The 27,660-nt window shown below is 46.5% G+C and overlaps 1 protein-coding gene across 1 annotated transcript in view; it reads left to right on the forward strand.

The window, feature by feature from the left end:
* The window catches only part of SLX4IP (SLX4 interacting protein), a 209,058-nt gene that overhangs the window by 126,012 nt on the left and 55,386 nt on the right, over positions 1–27,660 (forward strand). The window contains 2 exon segments of the mRNA XM_065920869.1: positions 9,429–9,518; positions 13,679–13,799. Of these exon segments, the coding sequence (XP_065776941.1) occupies positions 9,429–9,518; positions 13,679–13,799 (211 nt within the window).

Genomic DNA, 27,660 nt, shown 5'->3' on the forward strand with positions numbered 1-27,660 from the left:
AAGGGACCAGCCATCCACTCGCATCCAAGGAAGGCCTGTGTAGGTTCCCTCTAACGGGTCTGAATCCATGTAGCCTACCCGGGGTTTGATCAGAAGGTGGGGCCCTGATCTTCTGGTGTGGACTGGTGGGCATGTCTACCTGTTTTCTGAGGTGACAGCATTCTCTGCACGTAGGAGGCACTAAACTTGATGCTGTTCTCAGGACGGGATATAGGTGGGAGGGTGGTAATTCCTTCTAGCGAGAGAACAAGGCAGATACTTAAGTGCTTTTCATCACTGATGTAGTTTTTAAATTTATTGAGCAAACACTCTTCTCTGCCATCTGGGTGCTAGACTTGGTACTAGGCATTGACAACCCAATGGTAATGGGAGGATGCTCCTCCCCACAGTCAGCCCCAGGAACTGGGAGGCAGGTGGTCCCACGTGGATGGCTTGTGACAGGTCCCATGACAGAAGCACAAACAAAATACCGTGGTGGCAGAGAACAGGCCATTCTCGCCTAAATCTGGCCAGACAGCGCTCTGGGGGCAAGAGCTCGTTGGTTGCTGCTCTTTTTGTCTCAGCTGACTCCACTGAGCTTCTCCGTGTCCTGTGGGTTATACCGTGATGTCTAGCCACGAGACTGGTTGCCAAGACGAAGTGGAGCCCACGCACTCCTGTCGTCTGTCCCAGAGCGGCGGGGGGCTTGCCTGCTGTGCTTGGGGGGCCCATCGTGGACCAGTGGAGACCGCGCCCGGTGCCAGACCTAGGGTGGCTCTCTGGGAAGCCTCTGCAGGACAGCAGGCACGGTGTGGGCCAGCGGAGTCCAGGCAGAGGGGTGTAAACCCAAGTACCAGCAGGAGGCGGGGCCTGAGAGTACACCTTGAAGGGGACCCAGTCATGTCGTTTTATAAAGGGGGAACTGACACCCAGAGAGAAGGGAGCTGGGGCAGCCCTCCCAAACCAGGGCGTGGTCAGAGGAGCTGGCGGTCTTGGAAGCCTGGTGCTGGCCATCCTCCTGTTTGTCAGCAGAGGCCCGCCTCCAGGCCGTCTCTCTGTTCTGGGCCCCTGACTTCACACTGTCTAATTCTGTGCCTAAGATTATAGAATGTTCCTCCCGCCTGGCCTGACAAGTACCTCCCGGCTGGCAAGGCCCCACACCAAACAAAACCCAGCCCTGATCACCAGGGATCTTTGGAAAGAGAGAGAGAGCTCTTAGGCTGCTCGGTGTCTCCAGAAGCCTGAGTGGGAATGTTTGTGCCTCTCCCGGGCGGCAGAGTTAATGCCGTGCTGCACTGAGGGGCTTGGCGCAGGACCTGGCGTGCCGCAGGTGCTCGGTGAATTGTGACTGCTGAGGTCGCGGCTTGTTTCCCCTTGGGAAGTGTCTGCACGGAGATGCAGGGGCTCGTTTCCGGGAGACTGTTCCCTCTCCCGCCCCCTAACCTGCCTAGCTGCGTACCGCCAGTATACGCCATCCTGAGGGGTGCTGGTTTCTTTTCTCAAACATAAACTCCAAGCTTGGGTTTCGAGAGTGAGTGTTTTAATAAGGAACAGGCCCAGGGGGTTAAGTGGCCAAAATACTGGCCTTGGCTTTTCTTCACCGTGAGCTCTCTGGCGGGGCTGTCAGCATCCTGCCTGCCACCCCACCCATTTTGGGCCCAGGGTGTCACGGTGCCTTCTCCCTGCCCTGCCAGCTCCAGGCCCTCCGTGGCGGGGCCATGGTCTCCAAGCTGCCCTCTCGCTCCCACAGGATGTCTGCTCCCCAGGGGCAGCTTTAGGAGCTGAACTCCGGGCCTGCCTTCAGCCCAGGGGAAGGAGCTGTGTGGTCCCATTCAGAGCCTTCGGGTCCCCCGCCAAGCGCTGCCTGGCTGGGAGTTACAGATCAGCTCGGCACTCATCTGGAGGAAAAGGGGGCCAGTGTAGTGGAGGAGGTCCAGGCCAGGTGGCCCTAAAGGGGCCCCCTCAAGGGGTCAGGAAGTGAGTCCCAAGTGGCCTTCACCAGGGGAGGACTCCTTCAAAGCGGCGCACACAGGTGGACTCCAGAATCTGACGCCTCTGTACCTGACTCCTGGGGCTGTCACTGCCCGCCTGCGTGATCATAGACTTCACCTTTGCCTTCCCTGACTCCACTTCCTCACCTCGAAAACTGTGAGCGACAGTCCTGGTCCCTCACTGCTCAGTGGCGAGCTTTACACTGAATACTGTGAATTAAAGAGAGAGTTTTAAACTCTGCTTTTTCTTGAGAAATCATGGGACTTTTAAATTTTGTACTCTATGTGATTTGTCTTGATATGAATGTATGTGATAGTTTTGTTGAAGTCTTGTAGTAAAGTTGATGCTCTGGGAAGACAATTGCCATGTGTTTTTATGAAGACCTTTAGGAGAAACATCTTTCTGGATTGCGTATCAGGATGGATTGGCTTATCCTCAGCACCAGTTTGTTCTCGTCTTACGGCTTCTGATGGGCCTCATTTCTCACATTGGTAACTGACGCAAAGAGAGCAGAGTGCTACAGAGACTTAGGACATGGTGGAGCTTTTGTTCAGACCCATCAGACCTGTCGCTGGCTTCATTTTATGTCTTGACTCTTATTTTCCTTATTTATTTCCCATTTAAATCTTTGCCTTGTTAAGCCAAGCTGCTTTAAATCCTTCATTCCGGGTGGGTGTATGGTGTCAGTGACAGAGCTTATGTAGGAGTTGCCTGCGGGCAGCCCCAGGGGCACAGACTGCCCACACTGCCCACCCTTGCCCTCCCCCACCCCCGTACCCAGCTTCAGCTCTTGACTGTCTTCTGAGTGTTCTCACACCCAGCCCTCCTTTCCCAAGGCTGCCTTCTGCTGGCTTTCATCAGGGTTTTATATATCTATTATAAACTGTTTGGGTTTATTGTTTTCCTTTTTTATAAATTTTGAACCTTTAATTGGAGAATAATTGTGTTACAGTACTGTGTTAATCTCTGCTAGATAGCAACATGAATCAGCCATAGGCACACACATCCCCTCCTCTTGAGCCACCACCACCTCCCACCTCCCACTCATTAGGGTTTTGTGGTGGCTTTGAACCTGGCAGCCTGGCCCTGGGCATTTCTGCCTCCAGCCTTCAGTCTCCTTGCCCCTCAGGGCACGTCTGCGGCTCCTCCATGTGCTGAGCCCCCCTGCTGTGTGGCCTCAACTGCTGACCTGCCCTCTGTTCACATAATGAGACTCGGGTGTCCCCAGAGCACCCCAGGCTCTCTAGGGCTCTTTCTCCACCACTCGGCTGTGATGCCTCCCCTCCGCCCTGGCCTCCCTCGGGCAGAGTTGAGAGCTCCTCTGGTCCAGGGGTGTGCACTGTGGTCATACCTCCTGCAGGGCTTATGCCCCAGGTGGTGATGAATAACTGAATGAACAAATGAGAGCATGTGGGGAACCTTCCATGCATCTCAGAGTTCTGAACCTGTGTCTGAGATACCAGCATGAATGAGAAATGTTAGCATCCTCACTTTTATTTTACACTTCATTGTAGAATTAGAGGACAAGATTTCCCTGATTCCAGAGGAGGAAGCCTTGGTACTCGTTAAGTCTCAGCTCTGGAATTCTTAGGCAAGAGATAGGAAAAATCACCAACATACTTGGTTGGCAGTGAGTTTGGGTGAGGTAATCTGAGGATCCTTGAATTCCCTTTCGCCAAAAGATGGAAAATGAGTGGTTGTCACTGGCACCCCACTGACAACCACTATGGTGATGACATAGTTGTCACCACTCCAGAATAAGGAGGGAGAAAGTGATTCTCTGACACATCAATGTCCGGGGCTATCTGAATGACCCTGGCCGTGCAGTGGGGAGTCCCCAGTTTGCAGATGAGGCTGTGCTTCGCCCTAAACTCAGAGCTCAGGTGCCCTTCTCCCTCCCTCCCTTTCTTCTTCCCTGCCTCTGCATAGTAAGCATTCACTCTGAGCCAGCACTGTGCTGATCCCAGGGGTTGCAGAGGGACAGAGGTGTGGTTGCTGTCTCCACCCAGGAACTGCCAATCTGGTAGGGGAGGCCCGTTCGTGGAGTAGCCACTTGATGCAGAAATAAGCACAGGAAACATCACTGATCCAGAGGAGGAAGCAGTGAACCCTTCAGAAAAGTTCCAAAGGAGCGGCCACACTCCTTCAGGGACGCGCTGGGGCCCACTGAGCATGGGAGCAGCGCACTGCTTTGGAAGCAAAGAGCGCGTGCCCGGGAACGGCGGGAGACGGTGAGGATGGGGCCTCTGTCTGCACAGCGGGCGTGACTCTGCTGGAGGCTGAGGCTCTGAGACGTGGTCCTGATGCTCCAAGTAGGAGATGACGTGAGTGAGGATCTAGGGGGGAGAGGAGGAGGGAGGGGACTGTTTAACTCTTGAGGATGCAGAACTGGCCAGGCGTGGTGACCGGTGGTGCAGGCTGAGAGGAAGGGAGGAGGGAGGGGTGGCTCCCAGGATTTTGGCTGAAACCTCTGGGCGGAGGAGAGAGGAAGCTGGACTGGGCCTGGGCTGGGTGACTCCCAGCCCAAGCCGGGGTGCAGTGCTTTCTCTCTCTGCAGCCACTGGGCTGAGAGAGAGAGCGTGGCCTGTGTGGAGGGAGCAGCTCTGGCCTGAGAGCCACTGGTGCCCCGCGCAGAAGAGCTGGCGAGCCCTTCTGCAGAGAGGAGAAGGGCTCTAAGCGAGGAGGGGGAGGGCTGGAGGCCTCGCTGCTGGCAGCCATCAGAACGGGTTTTCCTCCTTTTTTTCCCTTTTCACTGCTGTTTACTCAAGGGAGAAAAGAAGCAAAGCTTTGAGAGCAGGGACTTCAGAAAGGCAGAATACCTGAGTTTAGTGTGGGGATTGCAGAGAGTTCTCACTGGAGAGCTCAGAAGGCTGGCTGCACTCCTCTGCGGGAGCAGGGAGGCAGGGTCTGGCAGAAAGCTCAGGAAGGTTTGAGTACCAGACTGAGAGTCAGTGATTTTTTTTTTTTTTTTAAGACATTCCGGTCAGGCTGCTTATAAACAAACAGACTAGCTTACTTTTTATTTTTATTTTATATTGAAGTGTAGTTAGCACTCCAACATTAACAATGTTTTGTTAGTTTCAGGCGTACAACAAAGTGATCCAGTTATACACATATGTATCTATTCTTTTTCAAATGCTTTTCCCATTTTGATTATTGCAGGATATTGAGCGGAGTTCCCCGTGCTCTGCAGTAGGTCCTTGTTGGTTATCTGTTTTAAATACAGCAGTGTGTATGTCTGTATAGCAGTCTATATGTAGACATAGCTTATTTGTGATCAGAGCTACAAATGATGAAATGAAAAGTGAAAGTGAAAGTCGCTCCGTCATGTCCAACTGTTTGCGACCCCATGGACTGTATAGTCCTTGAAATTCTCCAGGCCAGAACACTGGAGTGGGTAGCCTTTTCTTTCTCTAGGGGATCTTCCCAACCCAGGGGTTGAACTGGGGTCTCCTGCGTTGCTATCTGGGCTATCAGGGAAGCCTGCAGAAATGATGAAAAAATCCCAAATTGGACCTTAATATTCAGTTCTTTTTAGAAAGATACTACACAGTATCAGTTCAGGTTGTTGAAACACCACTATTTTTTTAAAAGTTTTATTTTGTATTGTGGTATACTCAATTAAGAATGTTGTGATAGTTTCAGCTAAGCAGCAGAGAGACTCAGCCAGACATATACATATCTGCACTCTCCCCCAAACTCCTCTCCATCCAGGCTGCCACGTAACATCGAGCAGAGTTCCATGTGCTGTACAGTCGGTCCTCGTTGGTTAACCATTCTAAGCGTCACAGTGTGCACATGTCCGTCCCAAACTCCCTGACTGTCCCCCACCCCCATCCTCCCTGCCCCACCCTGGCAAGCTTAATTTCCTTCTCTCAGGCTGTGTGTGTCTGCTTTGTGAGCCCACCTGTATCATTTCTTTTTAGACTCCACATATAAGGGATGTCAAACCATATTTCTCCTGTGACTCACCTCACTCAGTATGGCAGTCTCTAGGTCCATCTCTGTCGCTGCAAATGGCATTATGTCATTCTTCTTAATGGCTGTGAAATATTTCATTGTGTATAAAGACATCACTATTTTTTTTTTTAATTTGGAAAATCATCCTTGCTAATGACAAAGGGATAGCAGAGAACTTAGTTTGACAGAGCAGTTTCGTGGAACACCCACAGGAGACCTGGTAGAATTGTGTGTGAGGCACGTCTCCCCTCTCTGGATGGGCTCTTGTTCTGGGATCTCTGGAGCCCTGACAGCCCAGGAGAGAATTCAGAAGGCACTGAACTTCCATGGGAGAAAAGTCACATCCTTGTTTTGACCAAGTTCTAATAAATTTTGTGTTTATTATGAATGACGTTTTCAGAAGACAACTTTATTAGCGGTGTTGTTACCATTAGCAATCACAGCTCTTTCCATATTGTATTATAATTGTGGCAGATACTTGAAAACATCACGTGTGTTCATCACTGCTTTGCGTTTATAGATTGTTATTGTTCAGTTGCTCAGTTATGTCTGACTCTTTGCAACCCCATGGACTGCAGCACGCCAGGCCTCCCTGTCCTTCACCCGCTCCCAGTTTACTCAAACCCATGTCCATCGAGTCGGTGGTGCCATCCAGCCATCTCATCCTCTGTTGTCCCCTTCTCCTCCTGCCCTTAGTCTTTCTCAGAGTCAGGGTCTTTTTCCAATGAGTCGGCTCTCTGTGTCAGGTGACCAAAGTATAGTAATGGCCAGTGCTTTATTGAGCAAGTATATCCACTGCTGTACCACAGATTTTAACAACACGGTCACTGTACTTCAGAGTAATGGGTTTCTGCTTAGTCACAGCATTGTGTCCCCATGCGTTAACCACTGTTATGCGCAGGTTTCATCAGCTTCACCGCCGACCCAGCAGGTCTGTGTCGCTGGAAGGCTAACAACCCCCGGCTAAGGTCCTGTGGCTGCGGCATGCTACCTCCACCTGGTGGCAGCATGTTCCTTAACGGTTAGACTGATAACATAGAAGAAACCTTTAAAGTAGCATATTTGGATATGGTTTTCAAACCTTTTTGGCCACAGCCCACAGTAAAAATTAGGCTTTATATCCTAACTCAGTACACTCATACTTAAGTTTCACAAAACAAGACTTAACTTTACCATGTGACACATTGATAGCTTTTATCCCATTTCTCTTTCCTTAAAATGCTGATTGCAACTCATTAAACTGTAATTATGTGGGTAACACTGTGCTGTTTGACATCGTAGGAGACCATCTTTTATCATACTTCACGATTTATTACCCAGACCAGAGTTCACTTATTCCCAAACATTTTCAGGGACAGAATATTTACATTTAAAGTAACCGTCAACAAATATGAGTGTATCTTTACACAGTATTTTAAAAATTGTTTATTATTGATATGTGTAGTGAAATGAACTGATTTTACTTGTATCACAAGACAGAACAATTCCATCACCACCACACAAGTCAGTCTCTCCCTAGGCAAGCACTGTGCTGATTATTTTGACCATGGATTTAATCTTGTTTTTCTAGAACTTTATATAAATGGAACCATACAGTTTTCATTTTAGCCTCACTTTGCTTAGTGCAGTGTTACTGAGATCATTCCATGTAGAGCAGGTCAGTGGTTTGAAATATACCACAGTTTGTTTTAAAATATTCTCCTGGTGAGAGACCTCTGGGTTGTCTTCCATTTTGACTCTCGAAATTAAAACTTTCATGCGCATTTGTATATATGCCTCGGTGTGCACATGTTTGGTCTCCTGCAGTTAAATACCTGAGGTAAATTGCTGGCTCAGATGATAAATAAATGTGTTTAACTATAGGAGCAGACAAACATCTGCCAAGGTGGTTGATCCATTCTCCGCTTCCACCAGCAGTGTGTGAGTGTGGGTTGCTCCCGTCCTTACCTTACGTGTGATGTGCGTCAGTCTTTATCACTCTGTCTCTGTGTTGGGTGTGTAGTTGTGTCACTTAGTAGTGAGTGTTAATTTGCATTTACTTGATGAATGATAATGTTGAACACTTTTCCACATGCTTATTCACCAGTTGTTCATCTTTTTCATGGAGTGTCTGTTCAAACTTGAGATGTTTTTTTAACATCAATTTGTAGGAGTAGTTTTTACATGTTTTGGGCACCAGTCCTTTATCTCATTGATATGCATTTATGAATATTTTCTCCCAGTCTGTGGCATACATATCTATTTTATTAATGGTGTCATTTGATGAGCCAAAGGTTTTTAATTTTGATCAAGTCCAAGGTAGTGATTTTTTCTTTTATATTTAATGCTTTCTGGGTCTTGTCTAAGAAATCTTTTCCTACCCCAAGGTTGGGAAGATAGGTTTGTTTGTTTGTTTGTTTGTTTTAATATTTAGGTCTGTGATTCATCTCAAATTAGTTTCTATTTATGGTGTGAGGTAGGTATCTACTCTCATTGTTGTTTTTTTTTCCCATATTATGTCTCATATTCTCACTATTTGCCGAAAATATTTTTTTCACCTTTGAATTATAACACAGAATTAAAAAAAAAACAAACCTGCTTTGCCAAAGGGCTACAAAATTGAATTCTCCTGCTGGCCATAAACCAACCAACAATACTTTTCTAAGTTAGTTTAGTTCATCCATTTATCTTGAGATTCTCAAGTTACTTTATTCACATAGTGTGAGGTTTTATGAAGCTATATCTTTTTACAGGATCTGTAGCCATGCCAGAGAGCTTCTGGCTCTGTGGCTTTTTAAATTAGATTGAAATTAGGTAAAATTAAAAATTCAGCTTCTCAGTCTCAAAAGCCACATTTCAAATGCTCAGTAACACATGAGGCTATTTTCTTCCCTATTTACCAGTGCAGATAGAGATGTTTTCATTTCTTCCATAGTACTAGATAGCACTAGCCTATAGAAAAAGAAAGACTGGTTTTATGCAGATTTGAGGCATAATTTAGTGAAACTTATTCAGTTTTGGTACTGTCATTCAGCATCTACCTTGCTTATTTTCATCCGTCTGTGCTTCTGTTTCTACTCCAAGATGTACGGTCCTGACCAGTCCTTTTGTTGGCCTGATGATGCAGTTGCTTCTGTCTGCTGTCTCCCACCTGGAAAAAAGAATCTCCCTGTGTGTATCTGCCGGACTCCTTTTCTGCAGCCTACCTGGCGCTGACCTTTTTAACTGTTCTCAGTGTTACTGCTGAATTTCTGGGCATCCTCCGTCAAGCTATAGTGCAGAGATAGGTATTTTCTCTTTCCTGTCCTAATTAAAATTAAATTTCTCCCTGGCATTTCTATAATAAATATTAAAATTGCAAAAAGCAGCAAGTTATGAGTTCTGTCATACCTCATATTAACGTCTCTGTCCAGCAGTGAACTTAGCTGCCATTTCATCGTGAGCAACCACACAGGAATTTGTGAGCTTTTCTCATTGTGCACTGGGTGTGAGCTAAGCCTTTCATTAATGTCTTTCAGTGTGGGAACTTCGCTGTCCTGGTGGATCTTCACGTATTGCCGCAAGGTTCAAGCCGAGATACTAGCTGGTTTTCTGAACAGAAAAAAGAGGTACCAGGAAACTTTTCATTATTTTTTTAAATTGAAATGTCGTTGATTTACCATGTTTCAGGTGTACAACAAGTGATTCAGTTCTACACACACACACGTATATTCTTTTCAGATTCTTTTCCATTATAGATTATTACTTGATATTGAATATAGTTAGTTCGCTGTGCTATACAGTAGGTCCTTAAAACTTTCAACTATTTTAAATGCAAGGAGCTGCTCTTAAAAGGAACATTAGCTTTTTTTCCAGCTCTCATTCCCATTAATGGACAGTAAATCTTGAGTGCTATTTAATCCTTGAAGAAGAATTGTCTTTCCCACGACAGACATATGCCTGCTTTTTCTGTTGTTGTTCCTTCAGAAACTGAGACATCCATCTATTTCATATATTTCAATTGCCATTCTAGTATTTAAACCAGAAGTTCTCCACCTCTTTGTTTGAAGGGAAAGGTTCTTTGTATTAAAAAAAAAAAAAAGATGACGACAAAGAAGTTAAAGTGACTTTTCCAAGTAAGCAGGGATTGTAATCCTCACTGGTCGTAAGGACTGGCCCAGCCCCTGGAGCAGGAGTGGGGCTGACACAGGCTGGTTTCTCTCACCTGTCTGGAATCTTCTGTACCCCATGCTCCTTTGGCAGAAGTATCGGGATGGCTGGCAACAGCCCTCTTACAGCGGCCAGTCACTAAGCAGGTGGTCGGTCAGTAAAGCACATGGTTGGATGACAGGATTGTGGTGTTGGACCCCAGCCACCTCCTCTGTGGATGAAGGCTCCTCCCAGACCCTGGCTGGCTGAGTCACTCTCAGCTCTCAGTTTCTGAGGTCCCACCAGGCGCTGCTGTGGCAAAGGCAAGAAGGTGCCCCAGCCCTCATCACATGCTTGGCTTCCTTCTCCAGACCCCTCCTTATGAGCGAGCCGGATAGTGAGCCTGTGGCTTTTACATAACTTTCCAAATGTAACAGCCCTCGGTATCGTCCGTGATATTTGTTGGTCCCAATAGCTTTTTAGAGCTAGAAATAAATTTTATTACAAGGTGATATATGGAGAAAAATCTAGTGATGGTGGTACTTTTTAGTACCACTTTTTTACCCCTTTACTGTGATAACTGTTTTCAGTCAACTTTTGGAGATAACTAGAAATCTCCCAAAAGAAAATTTATAAGTAATATATTTTCAGTCAAAGGATAATATTATTAGGACTTTGTTGTCCTAATTTTGCTAAGGATACCCAGTGACCTGAAACTGGGAGCAGAAAGGCACAGAGTTCTGTGTGATGGGATTTATCATGCTAGTGGCATGAGGTGTTGACATTATCATTCCGGTAAATAGCCCAGGACCATGCTCTGCAGGACTTCATGTTTGATAGGCCATTGCCTGCTCCTCCAGTCCACCTTCATGTCATTCCAACCTTTGGCTTCTCAACATATGTCCCCATGATTCAAAACAGTTAATTCATCCCCCAAGAGTGACCAATATGCACCCGTGGGGACCTCACCCAAGAAGTTTAACTTACATTAGCAGCATCCTAGAATCCACCATTCCAGGCCCAGATTTTCCTCCATTCTCTCCCAACTCTGCCGCCTCAGCTTTAGACCTTTTGTGTTGATATGCTGTCAGTGTTGCCAAGAGTCAGTTGGTTTGGAAGGCTTTACAATAAATCTGTGAGTACGTGACTCACTTCCCAGCCAAAGCGTGAGCCCAGACTTTTCCAGGGTGCCACACGCAGCTGTACTGCCCTGCCTGCGCCGCTGTCGGGGCCGCAGGGCGTGCCTTAGCGAAGGGACTCTGCGCGCGCTGGGGCTGCAGGGCTCCGCGGTGGGCCGTGAGCGGGCTCTCCGCGCAAAGCCAAGGAGACGCTCTGTGGCCTCTACCTCACGCTGCCTCTTCAAAGTATGCTCGCTGACGTTAACATGGATCTGGGGTAATGTGTGTGTGTTTAAGAAAAGAGAAAAGCTAGTTGAGGATGTGACTTGACCTATGTTCAGTGTCCCAGGACTTTTATCTTTTTTAAATCATCAGATCATCTCAAGATTGGGGTTTCATGAGCAATCAGTGTGATTGCATTTTAACAGTCACTTTGAGTAGTGAAAGTCTTAAGAATATCCTGTTCCTTTTCAGAAAAAGGACCTCATCACATGTGTTAAGCATGTGTTTATTCTAAGTCCGGCCTGAGTATTCCTTGTACCCAAACAGTTGAACTCGGACTGCTCCCCTTGTAAACCTGGGAGGCACACGTGAACCCCTGGTAGCCTGGAGATGTCGGGTACAGCTCTCTCTTGCTCGTTGATTGGTCTTCCTGCTGCCCCTTGTGTTTAGGTGGGAATTTGTCTTTCCTTGTCTTGCCCTGGTTCTGAAGAGAGCAGTGCTTCGCCAAGTGTGCTGTGATCAGTGACTAGGGGACCTTGATACAGCACACACAATCCACCTTCCATTTGTCAAACCTGACTCATGGAAGGAAAACCCCGTAACTACAGGGAGAGAGTTTGTGTATATGGGCCTTGGCTTTATTTTTGTCCTCCTATTTTTAGTTCTGGCCTTATAGGGCATTTATGGCCAAATTTTAACAATCCTTGTTTCCATGTATGTCTTTCACATATTTTCTAGCTCAGTCATCATTGAACCCTGCATATGAAGCAAAATTCTTTAATTGTTAAAACAACAGTATGAGCAAGGCTGCCTTTCTGTTGCACGAACAATGCCAAAACCTTCAACTGTAAATGAATACCTCTGTATTCCACAAGGCACTGCATCTTTGGGATGCAAAATGAGATCAGGAAGGAGGAGACCAGAGTTTGTATTTTACTGAGAAACTCATGTTTGTAAATTAAGTCAAGTGTTTTCTATACTGTTTGAGGAGTATGTGTATTTGCAACAAAAGAAAAGCTTGGCTCTCGTTGCCCTTCAACGCAGCTTACAGCTCTGTCCTCATTTTAATTTATGAAGATTCTAAGAGATCAACCTGAGATGGCATTGCGAGAAACCAGTGAAACAGGTTTGAGGTGACCTGGAAACTCTGAACCTTCTGCAGAGTCCTTGGGAACTGAACCAGAATTATCCATCCTTACACACCAGTTCTCAATCTGGGTTAAGAAATTTAGATTTGGGAGCAATTTTATTTTCCCTTTCCCCACATCAGATTACATTTTTCTGATATTATAGCTAACGTGAGCAGTGTCATCCCATTGTACAGTTAGGCTTTAAGTTTTATTTTTCTTTTTTATAAGTAACACTGATGTGTTAAAAACAGTACAAATTTGGGATGTTGACATTCAATTAAAACCATGTTTTTCTGTTGCCTAATAAATATTAATTTACTTTTGAGCAATATAAGAAGTTAAATTATTTTTTACTGTGAATAGGTGAATAGAGAGCAGTTTTCACAGAAGCTTATACAATATCATCAACAAGCCTATGGAAGAAAATCAGACTCTTGATTTCCAGTTCTCTGTTCAACTTACCATCAGTGCTGTTGCTTTTCAGTAGATTTGTAAACCCCAGAAACTAATGAATTATGGTGGTTAGATACTAAAGTTTCTTTGAACCAAGTTTTAAAAGTAGGAAATTTTTGTGTAAAAATCAGTCTCTAGTTCCTCTTAAACCAGAAAATCTGGTGACACTGTGCCGTGTGTCCCAGCGTGAAACCTCAGGGTGCTGCCCCTTCTGGCTGGCTGGCGGTCCCTCTGACTGTGCCCTGACTCTTTGACTCCTCCCAGTCTGCAGTCCCTGGCAAGTGGGCCCGACTCGGGCTCCCACTTGTAGCCAGAGCTGGCTCTGCTCTGTCTTCTACTTGTCATAATCCCACTGGTTGAAATTTACATGAAAACAGCTTTTCCCTCTCTGATTTTGTCACCTCCTTGCCCTGATTTTTACATTGGTGTTTTTATCTTCCTTTTAGAAATATGAAACTGAGGCAGAGAGAAGTGAAGAGAGGCAAAATATATTTCTTAGATCACAGAGTAAGCCAGCATCATGGTTTCAAGCAAAGCTTAGTGGCAAATTTAAATCTGCAGCATTACCCATGAACACATGTAAATGCCTTTGTTCATAGCTAAATTAAAAAGCAAACAAAATGAAATGTTCGATTTTGGCTTTTTCATATGCATGATACTGAATTTTTGCACTGCATTAAATTAGAAAATTATATGTAATTTTTTTATTTACTTTAGGAAGTCTGTTTACTGTTAAAAGAAACCATTGATTCAAGAGTGAAGGAGTACTTACAAGTTCGTAAACAGCACAGGCCATCAGATACAGAATTCACAAGATCCAATCCCTTGTCCTTAAAAGGTAGGCATGAACTACTTTGATTTCGGATAAAATTTCTGCTTTGTAGAGATAGCAATTATGTTTGACTCTGACTGTCAGGGTTGTGTTTTTGTGTAGTGATACATTTTAAAAATATAGCCTAATGAAGATGCTTTGTTTGGGTAAAGAAAATTAACCAAAAAGCCCTAAAGGGCTTTTAATGGTAGGCAAAATATATAAAAATAGAAAACACAACATTCCTAAGGAAACTATAAATTCTTTAAAGGATTTTTTTTTTTGACAAGTAATACTTGATTTGGGACTTTATGCTTTTCTAAATGCTTTCATATATGTCACTATCTCAGAGGTTCTCAGCTGGGGGTGGTTCTGCCCCAGGGGACATTTGATAATGTCTGTGACAGTCTGGATTGCCATAACTGGGGTGGAAGCCAAGGTCGAGAGCTATTGGCCCCTGGTGGGTAGGGGCCAGGAATGCCACTAAATATCCTACAGTGCACAGGGCAGCACCCCCCCCAACCAGGCAGTGTCCCCCAAATGCCAAGTGCACTGAAGCTGGAATATCCCAACCCCCTACCCTAATACCCTGTTACCCTGAGAATGGTAACATCTTTGAGTTATGGGTGAAGAAGCAGAGGATTGTGAGGTTAGGGGGTTGCCTGAATAAAATGTCATCTTCTTGAGGACCAAGATCATCTCCTGTATCTGGCATCTTCCCTTCCCCTCTCCTCACCCCCGACACTTAGGCCATGCCTGATGCAGAGATTTGGGGATATGTTCAATGAAGGGCTTCCCTGGTGACTCAGACGGTAAAGCGTCTGCCTGCAGTGCGGGAGACCTGGGTTCGATCCCTGGGTCAGGAAGATGTCCTGGAGGAGGAAATGGCAACCCACTCCAGTACTCTTGCCTGGAAAATCCCATGGACGGAGGAGCCTGGTGGGCTGCAGTCCATGGGGTCGCAAAGAGTCAGACACAACTGAGCGACTTCACTTTGACCTTTTCACTTTCAATGGAGGAGGACTTGGGTGACAAGTGGCAGAGCCTGACCCCTCAGCCCAGTGTTCTCTCCACTCTGTCATTGCTGTGTTTTTTAAACTTTTCAAGTTAGAGTTTCATGGCACTCTGTTGCACAAATACAGTCAACCCGTGTTAATCCTCAGAGGTCAGTATTGCACTGCCGTGAACTAGATTATGCTAATGCAATAGTTCTTTAGGGAAAGGACGGTTAATGTCCTCCCCTTTAAAGGCAGGCTCAGTCTGCACTGTGTACTTGGGTACAGCTGGTAAGGAGGCGGATAGAGTTTACTCAACACAGAGCCTCAAACAAATAGAATTTTCAGTCCAAACACTATTGTATTAGATGACGCTTTGTGGCATTTTGCTTAGGAACAGTTGAAGTCTTGGGAAAAGCTGCAGCAGACGTGGTGAGTGGCCCTTTGTAGCTGAGACAGAAGGAAAAGGATCAGGGAGAATTCTGAGAGCCCAGTTCCACTGTGGTCATGGCTTGGCCAGCACCGGTTCTCAGGTGGCCTCTGCCCTGCTCGCCTCTCCTCCTCAGGGAAGCGCTAACTGCTCACTCTCCCAGCCTCTCCCCCAGACGGGGAAGTCACAGTGTTCTGACCTCAAAATGAAACCCAAAGCCTTTCTTGGGCTCGTGGGGGCAAGATGTTTGCTTTAAACCAGAAAGGTGATCTTACTCTACTCACAATTTTGTAACCTGTTTTTTCCCGCCTAACGTGATGTAAAAATCCTTGATTCACTTTTGGCTGTGCCAAGTCCCGGGTGTTGTGTGGGCTTTCCCCTAGTGGCCGCTGGGCTCCCCTCTGGAGCACTGCGCAGGCCTCACTGCGGAGCCTCTCCCGCTGCAGAGCCTGGGCTTCTGGCACGCGGGCTCAGTAGCTGCGGGCCCCATGCCCCAGCACACACACAGGCTCGGTAGGCGTGGCTACTGGGCATGCTTGCTCTGAGACACGTGGGATCCTCCTGGAACAGGGGTTGGACCCGTGTCTCTTGCGTTGGCGGGTGGATGCTTTAGCACTGAGCCACCAGGGAAGCCCCTAAAGAAGTCTTTTAAAACATATGTGTCACCATTTTTTAAAACTTAATAGACAAGAAATGGTGTCACATTCTTGTTGCATTTCTTTAATAATTAGTGATACTGACCATCTTTACATGTATTTATTAACTATTTGTGTATCTTTGGAGAACTGTCTGTTGGCGCATTTTTTAATTAGGTTGTTGTAAGAGTTCTTTATATTTTGTGCATATTAATCTCTTATCAGATATGATTTGCAAATATTTTCTCCCATTCTGAGAGAAATGGAGAAAGCAAAGCCTTTTCACCATTTTAAGCATTTTTAATTTTAATGTAACCAGTTGATGTCACATCCATGAAATCATTGCTAGATTCAATGTCATGGAGATTTCCCCTGTTTTTTTCTTCTAAAAGTTTTATAGACTGCTCTTAAATTAGGCCTTTGATTCATTTTGAGTTAATCATTTATATGGTTTAAGTTCAGGATCTGACTTTGTTCTTTAACTATGCAGCTTTCCCAGTGCCATTTGTTGAAAAACCTGTCCTTCGTCCCACTGGGTGGCCTTTGCATCATTATTGAAAATCATTTGACCACAGTTAAAAGACTTTATTTCTGGGCTCTCTCTTCTGTTCCATTGGTCTATATGTCTGTCTTTATGCCAGTACCACACTGCTTTGATTACCATAGCTTTGTAGTAAGTTTTGAAATTAAAAAATACGACTCTTCCAACTTTGTTACCATTTTTCAAGGTTTGTTTCGGCCACTTGAGGTCCACATCACTATTTTTAATGACTAAATAGAAGTCCATCAAGTGTCCACAGTCTAATTTGTCATTGGGACTTTTAGGTTGAATCTAGTACTTTTGCTGTTGTAAACAGTGGTACAGTGGACATCCTGATCGTCTAGATATTTGCACACTTCAATTTCTTTGTAATATTTGTCTGTTTATTTATTTGACTGTGTCAGGTCTCAGCTGCAGCATGAAACGTCTTCGTTGCATCATGTGCAGTTTTTCCTGGTGGTGCACAGACTCTTCAGTTGTGCTGTGTGAGCTCAGTAGTTGGACTTAGTTGCTCCTTGGCATGTGGGATCTTAGTTCCCCAACCAGGGCTAGAGCCCATGTCCCCTGCAGATTCTTAACTACTGCACCACCAGGGAAATCCTAATATTTCTGTTTCATGTTCATACTTGTATTGGTTTGTAAGAGCTCATTAATTAAGGATGTTCATACTTTGTGTGATATATATATTGCAAGTAATTTGCCTCTGGCTTAGTTTATTTAGCATACAACTACAAACACGAAACCTCTTTTTGCCTTCTGGAGCCTCTGAAGTGCACTTGTGGGATGAATGCCAGGCTTCCCTGTCGGGGATTAGTCCTGTGGTTGATGGCTGGAGGGAGGCAGGGGCTGCTGATGCAACAGTGTGCTGCTCACTCTTGGGTGGAAAGGCTGTGTGAAGTATCCCCCTTGGAAAGTCACCTCAACGTGACAGCCCGTCTTCCTTCTTTCTGCGTCTGGGGACAGATGGCCTCCGAGCACGCCTTCGGTAGCCCCCACCTTAGCCGGCCCGCTCTCTGCTGCCTCCGGCCAGTCCTCGGCCCGCCCCGCTGGACACTGGGCGCCGGCAGCAGCCCCCTCGCTGGTGCCCCTGCGTCTGCGCCGGCTGACGCGCCCCCTGCGGTCAGCACTCGAGTTAGGGTGAGGCCTTCACGTCACAGCCTCATCTTGCGTACAGAGCCCTTCAGGATTTCCCCCGGCTCCAGGGTGAAGGCCGGTACTCTGAGGTGACCGCCTCTCCAGCCTCATCTCGTGCCGCCCGTTCCTTCTTTCGTGCTGCAGCACAGCACCCTCCATCCCTCTCTGGCACTCCTCCGGGCGCCTGTGCCCGAGCTGGCGCCGGCCCTCCCCGCCCCTCTGCCTCCTTCCGCTCTCCTCCCGTGGGGAAGCGCATCCTTGTCCGCAGTCCCCAGGTGCCAGGCCCGCGAGCACCCTGTGCTTTGGTTCACACCATTTGATCCATGCCATGTCTGCACACGGGTCAGTCGCCTGAAAACAGGTTCTGCCTTTTATGATCCATAGCACATTTTCTGGTTGTTAAGAACTGTTTGTCCAGGTGACATGCATGGATATAGCTGTCCTCTTCCCAGGAAGGCCAAGCCTGCCGTAACTCACCTCTCCTGCCCTGTCTTCTCCTGAGGCTCCCTTTTCTATTTCCTGCAAACCTCTGTGCCTTTACATTTTCAGGTTTCTCTTTTGTCCAGAAAGCTCCTGTTACGCAGCTTTTAAGACCTGACTCAAATACTCCTCCAGAGTCTCCCTCAGTTTCCTGTCCTCGTTACTCACAGCACTTTAGAACGTTGGCCACTGTATTATGACTGTGATGTAATCATTTACCTGTGATTTCATTTCTCCCTCTCTTTGGTGGTAAAGATTGAGGGGTTGTCACCCCACGGCTTCTTTTTTTTTTTTCCTTCAGATTTCCATGCTGCTTAACTCGAGAGCAGAAACAGATAACTCTGCTTCACCTCATTGTAAACTGTTCATTTCTAAAAGGTCAGAGTGCTGTCCACCCATCTCCCCAAGGCTGCCTTCCACAGGGGCCAAGTCTCATCATCTCCTGGGCCAGGTTCTCCTGCCAGGACGAAGTGGGCACACACGGTGATGCACCCATCCAGGCTGCTTATCATCAGCATTGCTCAGCTGCTCCCGAGTCTTACCTTAAATACCTCTATTCAGAAGCGCGTTCAAAGCCCCGAGCCGAAAGGGGAGCCTTGCCTGTTCCCTCCTCAGTGTTCCACCCTGTGTCACGTGTGCCCTGAAAACAGAGTTGCTCTTACTGTCTTGGTGGCTTGGGTGAAAGTTGTGTGGTGTTTGCTTTTGTGTAAATTGGCTGTCTTCTCTCATGCGCATGAGTTTGTTGCCTTTCTTATTTCCAGGTCTGAGTAATGATATTGTGTTTCATTGTGTTTCATCCTGGGGTAGACACTTAACACGAGATGCTGGGTGAATTGAAGTCAGCAGGCTGCTAACTTTGCTGATTGCTCTAAAAAAATTAATATGTTTCATGCTCTGAGTTTCATGCTCTAAGTTAGCCTTATTAAAAACTAGCATAAATGACTTTGAGGCCATTTCCTTAATCATAAAATACTGAGGAATACAGAGACTACTGACAAAAACTCGTCAGTAAACAGCATAGCATAGACATTTGCCAACAGCGTCATCCTTCTTAAGTCACCTGGAATAACTTCAATTGACTTAGTAAAATTAACGTTGGAAGAAAGTTTTTCTTAAGACTTAACTGTCAATTTCTGTCAACTCCACCTCATTAATATTTTTCCTCTCAACCTTGCCAATATTGGGTGTTACCCGTATTTTTTTATTTTTGCCAGTCTGACTGGCCAAAAATAAAAGAAAAAAAAAGTGCCTTGCACTTTGGTTTTTATCTTTCTGTTTTTATGTGTTTGTTGGCTGAGTTGTGTGTTCGCAGCCAATGCTCACCTTTATACTGGGTCATTCACCTTTTTCAAGTTTTTCACTTTTTCTCAGTGTCACTTCCTGGTGAAGGCCTTACTTAATCAGCTCTTGAATCACTACCACAACCTCCTGATTTCCCTTTCAGTTCATCCACATCTCGCTTCCAAACTGCTTCTAAAATGACGTTTTGAAAACAAAAATGTGATCATCTTCAGCTTAAAGATTTTGCGGTCAGGAGCCTTAGTTGCCTAATGAAAAGTGAAAGTGAAGTCACTCAGTCACGTCTGAATCTTTGTGACCCTGTGGACTGTGGCCTTCCAGGCTCTTCTGTCCTTGAGATTTTTCAGGCAAGAGTACTGGAGTGTGTTGCCATTTTCTTTTCCAGGGATCTTCCCAACCCACGGATCGAACCCGGGTCTCCTACATTGCAGGCAGATGCTTTACCTTCTGAGCCACCAGGAATAGGCTTTGTTTAATTTCATTTCTCCTTGAGACTAGCTGGCATCAGTCTGGCTCTTCAGTGGAGAAGCTGTTGATTAAAGATACTATAGATAGTTCAGAGGATCTACCTGTGGGAAAGCCAGGCAGCCTCAGCCTCAGGATAAGGGGTGGAACTTCCCTGGTGGTGTCAGTGGTTAAGAATCCGCCTTTCAATGCAGGGCCACAGGTTCAATCTCCTGTCGAGTAACTAAGATCCCACATCCCACAGGGCAACTAAAGCCCTCGAGCCACAACTAGAGAGAATCCTGCAGGCCGCAGTGAGAGACCCCGAGTGCTGCAACTAAGACCCAACCAACACAGCCAAATTTAAAAAAATAAAGGATCTTATGTTTTAAACAAGATGGGGGACGATGGCTTTGGTCCATGAGCCCTTTCAGTTGCCGTCTGCAAAGCTCAGGACTGAGCCTGCAGGAGCATGGTAGCCTGGCCCGTGGCCGCGCACTGTTCTCCTCTGAGCTCACCACATATCCCACGGCCGCATCCTGGTTACCATGAGCCAGGGAGCATGAAATGCTTCACTGCTTTCACCTTGAAAAAGTGAAAAGTTTTCAAGTTTGGTAACTTGAAAAGTTACCAAAGTACAGGGGAGATGGCCAGAAGTTTTGGGAGGGTGGAAACGAGTTAGCGATGTCCACTGAAGGTTTCCTGTTGGCTTCCTTCTTCCATAAACTTCCGAACAGTGATGAGCTTGTGCAAGAAGACAGCTCTCCCAACTACAGGTGAAATATGCTCAGGACCTTCTCCAAGAAAGAGAAGCCAAGTCTCACATCCGAGCTCCACGCCCGAGATTTCTGTGTGATGTTTATTCCTCTTTCCCATCATTCAGAACCCATATTGTTTTATTTATTGGTTAAATGATGAAGCTAACTATTGCCAACATACTTTGAATAAAAAGCCAAAAAACGTACTTAATATGTAAATATATATGTGTTGCAGCAAGGATGACAGTTTAGGAAGATGATACCATTCTAACTTCTGTGGTCAGTTACATGAAATAAATAGTTGGTGTTTACATCTTCCTTCTTGTAGTTTTATTTTATATTCCCTTTGTCTTTAGCCAGTAATTCAGCTGATCAGGATTCTTTACTTGGCAAGGTGACTGACAGCTTCCTTCCTAAGGGGTTTGAGCCCTCAGTGGTCCTGCCTTTCTGAGGCTGCCATTTGTTGTTTTTCAGTCGCTCAGTCGTGTCTGATTCTTTGCAACCCCATGTGCTGCAGCACACCCCCTGTCCATCACCAACTCCCAAAGCTTGCTCAAACTCATGTCCACTGAGTCGGTGATCCATCCAACCATCTCATCCTGTCATCCCTTCTCCTCCTGCTTTCAATCTTTCCCAGCATCAGGGTCTGTTCTAATGAGGCAGCTCTTCGCATCAGGTGGCCAAAGTATTGGATCTTCAGCATCAGTCCTTCCAATTAATATTCGGAACTGATTTCCTTTAGGATTGATTAGTTTGATTTCCTTGCAGTTCAAGGGACTCTCGAGTCTTCTCCAACACCACAGTTGGAGCATCAATTCTTTGGCCCTCAGCCTTCTTTATGGTCCAACTCTCACATCCATACATGACTACCGGAAAAACCATACCTTTGACTCGATGGACCTTTGTTGGCAAAATATTGTCTCTGCTTTTTAATATGCTGTCTAGGTTGGTCATAGCTTTTCTTCAAGGAGCAAGCGTCTTTTAATTTCATGGCTGCCGTCACCATTTGCAGTGATTTTGGAGCCCAAGAAAACAAAGTCTGTCACTGTTTCCATTGTTTCCCCATCTATTTGCCATGAAGTGATGGGACCGAATGCCATGATCTTAGTTTTTTGAATGTTGAGCTTTAAGCGAACTTTTTCACTCTCCTCTTTCACTTTCATCAAGAGGCTCTTTAGTTCCTCTTCACTTCCTGTCCTAAGGGTGGTGTCATCTGCATATCTGAGGTTATTGATGTTTCTCCCTGCAGTCTTGATTCTAGCTTGTGCTTCATCCAACCTAGCATTTCATATGATGTACTCTGCATGTAAGTTAAATAACCAAATAACCAAAGTGACAATATACAGTCTTGACACACTCCTTTCCCAATTTGGAAGCAGTCTGTTGTTCCATTTCTAGTTTTAACTGTTGCTTCTTGAACTGCATAGAGATATCTCAGGAGGCAGGTAAAGTGGTCTGGAATTCCTATCTCTTGAAGAATTTTCCACAGTTTGTTGTGATCCACACAGTCAAAGGCTTTAGCGTAGTCAATGAATTAGAAGAAGATGTTTAGTTTTTGTTAACTTTTAGCACTGGATGCACTCTGCTTGGTCAAGCCCATTATATTCCTTGTATGCTACTTGTATACCTTGTTGCTCCTCTTGTATACCATGGGCTAACATTTCAACCCCACTTTGGTCTCTTTGTCTAATGGCATAAGGAACCTGAAATAATTGCATGGCACTTTGAGCTTTCAGCCTGATCTTTCATATCATCTTCTCTATACTAGTGTTTCCTTGAGTACTAAAGCAGCAGAGTCATGGGGATGGAAAGGCAACGTTTTGCGGAGGTGGTCACTTCCCACTTCCACTCCTTGGTTCTGGGAACTGTGTGTTCTAGCCAGGGAAACATGGTGTTCTGCTGCTCAGAGCACATCATGCATCTTTTAGAACTTTCCCCTAGTTCCACAAGCTTTCCTGCCTGCAGTTTGTATCACAAGTGAATTTTCGCTAGACCTTTCTGCCATCATATAAGGCCAGCTCCGTTTGAGCCTGGCTTACTTGCTTGGTAGGACCACTGAACTTTGTGAACCCAGTGCATTATTTTATAAAATGAGTTTGTTGGTCAGAAGCACTGTACTGGTGATGGGGAGTGATGCCTTCAGGAACCCCACCCACGTGGCAGAAACATGGCAGACTTGGGAGTGTACATCCATATCCTGGATAAGGGTCCATTCCAATGAAGATAAACTATTGCCACCTCTGTGATGGAAGAGGTCTAATGTAATTTACCCTGCATGGCTGGCCATCTCCTGCCATGTGGAGTTGGTGGGCAGTCTCAGATTAATTGCATTTGGCAGGGCTCAGCCTCAGCACAGTTAAGTCCTTGTTGTTGAACCCAAGTGTAGTATTCATCCTTGCCACTGTGGCCACCTCCCTTATGAATCCTGGAGCAGCCCTTTCGGCACCTGTGAAAAGAGGCTGGCCAGCGCCCTTGGGGCAGGTCATCTGGTCCAGCTTACTATGAGATCCTCTTACTGGGGCCTTTCAGAGAATGTTCACATCAGATCCAGATATTCTCACTCGCTGTCTTAACTTTCCCCCAGATGTCCCTGTACCAGCCTTTCTGTCCATTGCAGAGTAAATCTTTTCCAATCTTAAACTCAGCAGCTGAGAAGACATTTTCACAGAGCTGCCGGGCCCTTTGTGAGATGACCTGAAGCCAGTTTCTGTTATCCCCCTCTGATGGGTTCCAGTGGCAATCAGAAACCCCAAGAATTAGCACTGTCTCAGAGCCAGTGTCTAGTCATCCTCAAAAGCTCTGATATTTCCCTTTTTCACTGTTGTTTGTGTTTAGTCGCTCAGTCATGTCCGAACGGACTCTTTGTGACCTCCTGGACCATAGCCTGCCAGGCTTCTCTGTCCATGGGATTTCCCAGAGAAGAATACTGGAGTGTGTTGCCATTTCCTTCTCCAGGGGATCTTCCTGACCCAGAGACCGAACCTGTGTCTCCTGCTTTGGCAGGTAGATTCTTTACCACGAGCCACCCGGGAAAGTTTTCTCACTGTGCAAATACCCTGGTAAACGGTTGCAGACCCCGAGGGGAACATTATAGAATGGGCTTGCAATGCTTTTGAGGATTCCTTATCAGCTTGGCACTGCATCCTGATTTACAGGCCTCAGAACATCACGCCGTCTCCCCTCCGGCCTTGGCGCGTGCTGTCTCCTCCCCTGAAACCCTTCTCCTCATCCACCCCGGGCCCGCTCTGCGTCACCCCGCAAGCTTGTTCTCCCATGTCGTGTCCCTCTAGGAGCCTTGTCTGACTCCGTGCGTCTTCTCTCTCAGGGAGCTTCTCGCGCTCTTTCGGCAGCCTGGCCAGTGGCATGCTTGTCACTCCCTTCTCCTGGGGGCGGGGGTCCTGCCGACAGTCCCTCAGCAGGAGCACACGTGGTGGAGGTAGTGAAGGAATGAGCAGAGGCTGCGCCCAGCAGTGTGTGTTGGCCCGGGCTTCCTGCTCTGCTTCCGTCATGGCATCGGTCGCCCCTTCATCGGAAGGCAGGTGAAAGCAGCCTGGGGGTTACAAACTGTTAGTGTTCCTCAGTTGGTCCTAAGAAAGTCAAAACCACATCCTATGCCATCCTAAGAGGAGCTGCAGTATTTCCTGTCCTTTCTGAGGCTAGCTGCCCTCCGGCCCCGCCTATCCCAGGTGACTTCCAGCATCACCACTCGTACCAGTTACTGTTGCTGAGAGTCAACCTGTTGGGCGCCAGCGCTGTACTGGGACTTCCGTGTACCCACGCTGAATCCTCAGGGCTCCCCTTTCTAGCAGCATCCGTACCCTTGGTTCTGAGAATGAGAACCAGACTCAGAATTCAAGCAGCTTGCCCAAGCTCTGATAACTGAAAAGTGTCAGCAGCAGCATGAAAACATGGCTGTCAGAGTACCAGCTTCTGTTCACTACTTTAGCGTCTCTGTTGGGGTGGCGGGATTGTGTGTGTCTGTTTTCTCTTTTAATACATTTTCCCTCTAGTCATGAAAACAAAGCTGTGTTGAACCATGTGGAAGCCAGGAATAGCATTCTACTTGAGCTACTATGTAGGAATCTTTGTTTTAGGTTTTTTCCCCCTCCTCTCTCTTAACAAGGTAGAAGAGGAAAAAGCAACTCCAAAAGAGGGCTCATCTTCCAGCTCCAAGCACTTACCTCAATGCATTGTCTAACTGTTCAGTACACTTTTGTGTTTGTAGAGCAATTTTTTTTTTAACTGCCATTGTTACATTCCGTGTAACCTTTTTCTTGAGTTAACATCTAAGAAACCCAGTCCTTTGGAAAATGCCATAAAATAAATTAAATTTTCCTGGGCACTGTGGTTTCTGTCTGCCTTGGCTTTCGATTTGGCTTTTCTTCTAAGCTGAATGCGCCTCTAAAAATTTTAGCTTGAATCTCCAGCCAAAGCGTGTAGCTTGCTCTCCTGTGGCATCCGAGGCATCTTCCTCGAATGTTCAGGGCTGGGTGGCCAGACCCCCGGGGGGGGTGCTTGGAGGAGGGCACTTTACCACCATGTTAGGAAATCAGCGGGTGTTCGGACAACAGGAGGAGCACAAGAAAAAGACAAGAATTGCCAAAACAAGCAAGTTCTTCCTATTCTTCCCTCCATCTGAGAAACGCTCCCCTCCTTTCCCCAACGACCGAGGCGTGGTCCCCGCCAAAGAAAGCTTTCTCCCTGCTCCCCCGACACAGACTTCATTGTGAGCCATGCTCCCCCATGTCCCCGGGAGCATACATTCATCTTTGTGCTGTTCCTTTGGGTTTGTATTTATTTTCCCAGCCCACTGAAAAGCAGCACCTTTCCCTATTGAAAAGAAATTCTGGAAGCAAAACCCTTTTCCCTTTGAGCCCAGCCCTTCCTCCATATAAACCATCAGTTTTTAGTGTTAGTAGCTCAGTTATGTTCTCCTCTTTGGGACCCTGTGGACTGTAGCCCTCGAGGCTCCTCTGTCCATGGGATTCTCCAGGCAAAACACTGGAGTGGACTGCCATTCTGTCTCCAGGGGGTCTTTCCAGCCCAGGGATTGAACCTGGATCTCCTACACTGCAGGCAGATTATTTACCATCTGAGCTACCAGGGAAGGCCTTCAGAGAGGATAGTGAAAGCTTGCTCTCTGAGACACCATCCTTATCCACTCACGTTACGATCCTTTCCTTACACATGAGGGACAATGAAAATCACTGTCTCTCTGATAGCTCTTAGCCCTGATGAAGCACAGACCATGGGCAGAGAGCACCACCTTAGGCATCACCTTGGCCTGTGTTAACGTCCGCTCCTGCCCTCGTCGGCAACGGGCCTGGAGCTGTGGGCAGCTGTCAGTGCTGCTCTGGAATGGGGCCTCTGACTTGGAAGGGAAGGAAACGGGTGCCCATGTGGTTTCTACAACAGTAAAACAGCACAACAGATTTTCAAAGGTCTGTCATTCTGCTAAATATCCTTAATATTGAGACATTGGTGGTTTTTCCTGTTCACGACGTTTACAATAGACACGGGTTTCCCTATATGTGTCCTGGGGCACCGTGGCTGCATGTGTTTTCTCTTTACACGTGTGTTTAAATAGCTCTGGTTATTGTTTACATTTCTTCCCATAATGTACTCCATCAAAACATTTGCTCAGCTTTCATCCACACGTGAGAAGCTCACCAGGGCAATAATGGAAGCCAGTGCCCGTGAGGCCTCTGGGGAGTGTGCCACAATTCCAGCAGAGATGACTTTTTCCTGGAATTGGAAATTTGTAAAACTTGGTTTTACACTTTTTACCAAAAGTGTGCTAAAGCCGCCCTGACAGCACGAGAGGCTCTGCGTCCTCAAAAGCTGGGGAGACTGGGCCAACCGTTTTTGCAATAAATGGAAAGAAAGGCAAAATCTGTGAACTTTTACGCATTATGTTTCCACCTATAGTTACCTGTTGTGGACATTGCTTAAGTTGCAGTAACTTTTTTTTTTTAATTTTATAAGAAATTAAAACACACAGAAAGACTAACATGCTAAGCTTCCAAAAAGCTTAGGATTCTTTTCACCACATCAAGAGTTGTTGAGTGCCAATTTGAACTTCCTAGAAGACCTTTCCATTGTTATATAAACTTGGTTAAATGGACCCTGCTGGCTGGTGCGTCAGCTGCATCCCCCGTGCACGCTGGCCTTCTTTCAGAAGCGCCTGCCAGCACACAGGAGATACAATGATTTCTCCCTCATACAGTAAAGTCTGAGTGGCCATTAGAAGATGTGCTCAGTCACTCAGTTGTGTCTGACTCTCTGTGACCCTGGGGACTGAAGCCCATCAGGCTCCTCTGTCCATGGGGTTCTCCAGGCAAGAATACTGGAGTGGGTTGCCATTACCTCCATGGGATCTTCCCAACCCAGGGACTAAACCCATGTCTCCTGTGCCTCCTGCCTTTGCAGGCAGATTCTTTACCACTGAGCCCCCTGAGTTGCCAGTCAGTCAGTTCAGTCGCTCAGTCATGTCCGACTCTTTGCAACCCCATGAAACGCAGCATGCCAAGCCTCCCTGTCCATCACCAACTCCCAGAGTTTACTCAAACTCATGCCCATTGAGTCGGTGATGCCATCCAGCCATCTCATCCTCTGTCGTCCCCTTCTCCTCCTACCCCCAATCCCTCCCAGCATCAGGGTCTTTTCCAATGAGTCAACTCTTCGCATCAAGTGGCCAAAGTATTGGAGTTTCAGTTGTAGCATCAGTCCTTCTAATGAACACCCAGGACTGATCTCCTTTAGGATAGACTGGTTGGATCTCCCTGCAGTCCAAGGGACTCTCAAGAGTCTTCTCCAACACCATAGCTCAAAAGCATCAATTCTTCGGCGCTCAGCTTTCTTCACAGTCCAACTCTTGCATCCATACATCACTAACCATGATCACAGAAAACTAGCCAACCTGATCACACGGACCACAGTCTTGTCTAACACAATGAAACTAAGCCATGCCGTTTGAGGCCACCCAAGACGGACAGGTCATGGTGGAGAGGTCTGATTGCATGTGGTCCACTGGAGAAGGGAGTGGCAAACCACTTCAGTATTCTTGCCTCGAGAACCCCATGAACAGTATGAGTTGCCATTGCTGAGGTTCAGATTACTATGCCGATTCCACTGGGGCTTTTCTGGTGATGCAGTCCCTGGCTCAGTGGTAA

The sequence above is a fragment of the Muntiacus reevesi genome, chromosome 2 (assembly GCF_963930625.1).
Source record: "Muntiacus reevesi chromosome 2, mMunRee1.1, whole genome shotgun sequence".
In the NCBI taxonomy this organism is placed as follows: Eukaryota; Metazoa; Chordata; class Mammalia; order Artiodactyla; family Cervidae; genus Muntiacus; species Muntiacus reevesi.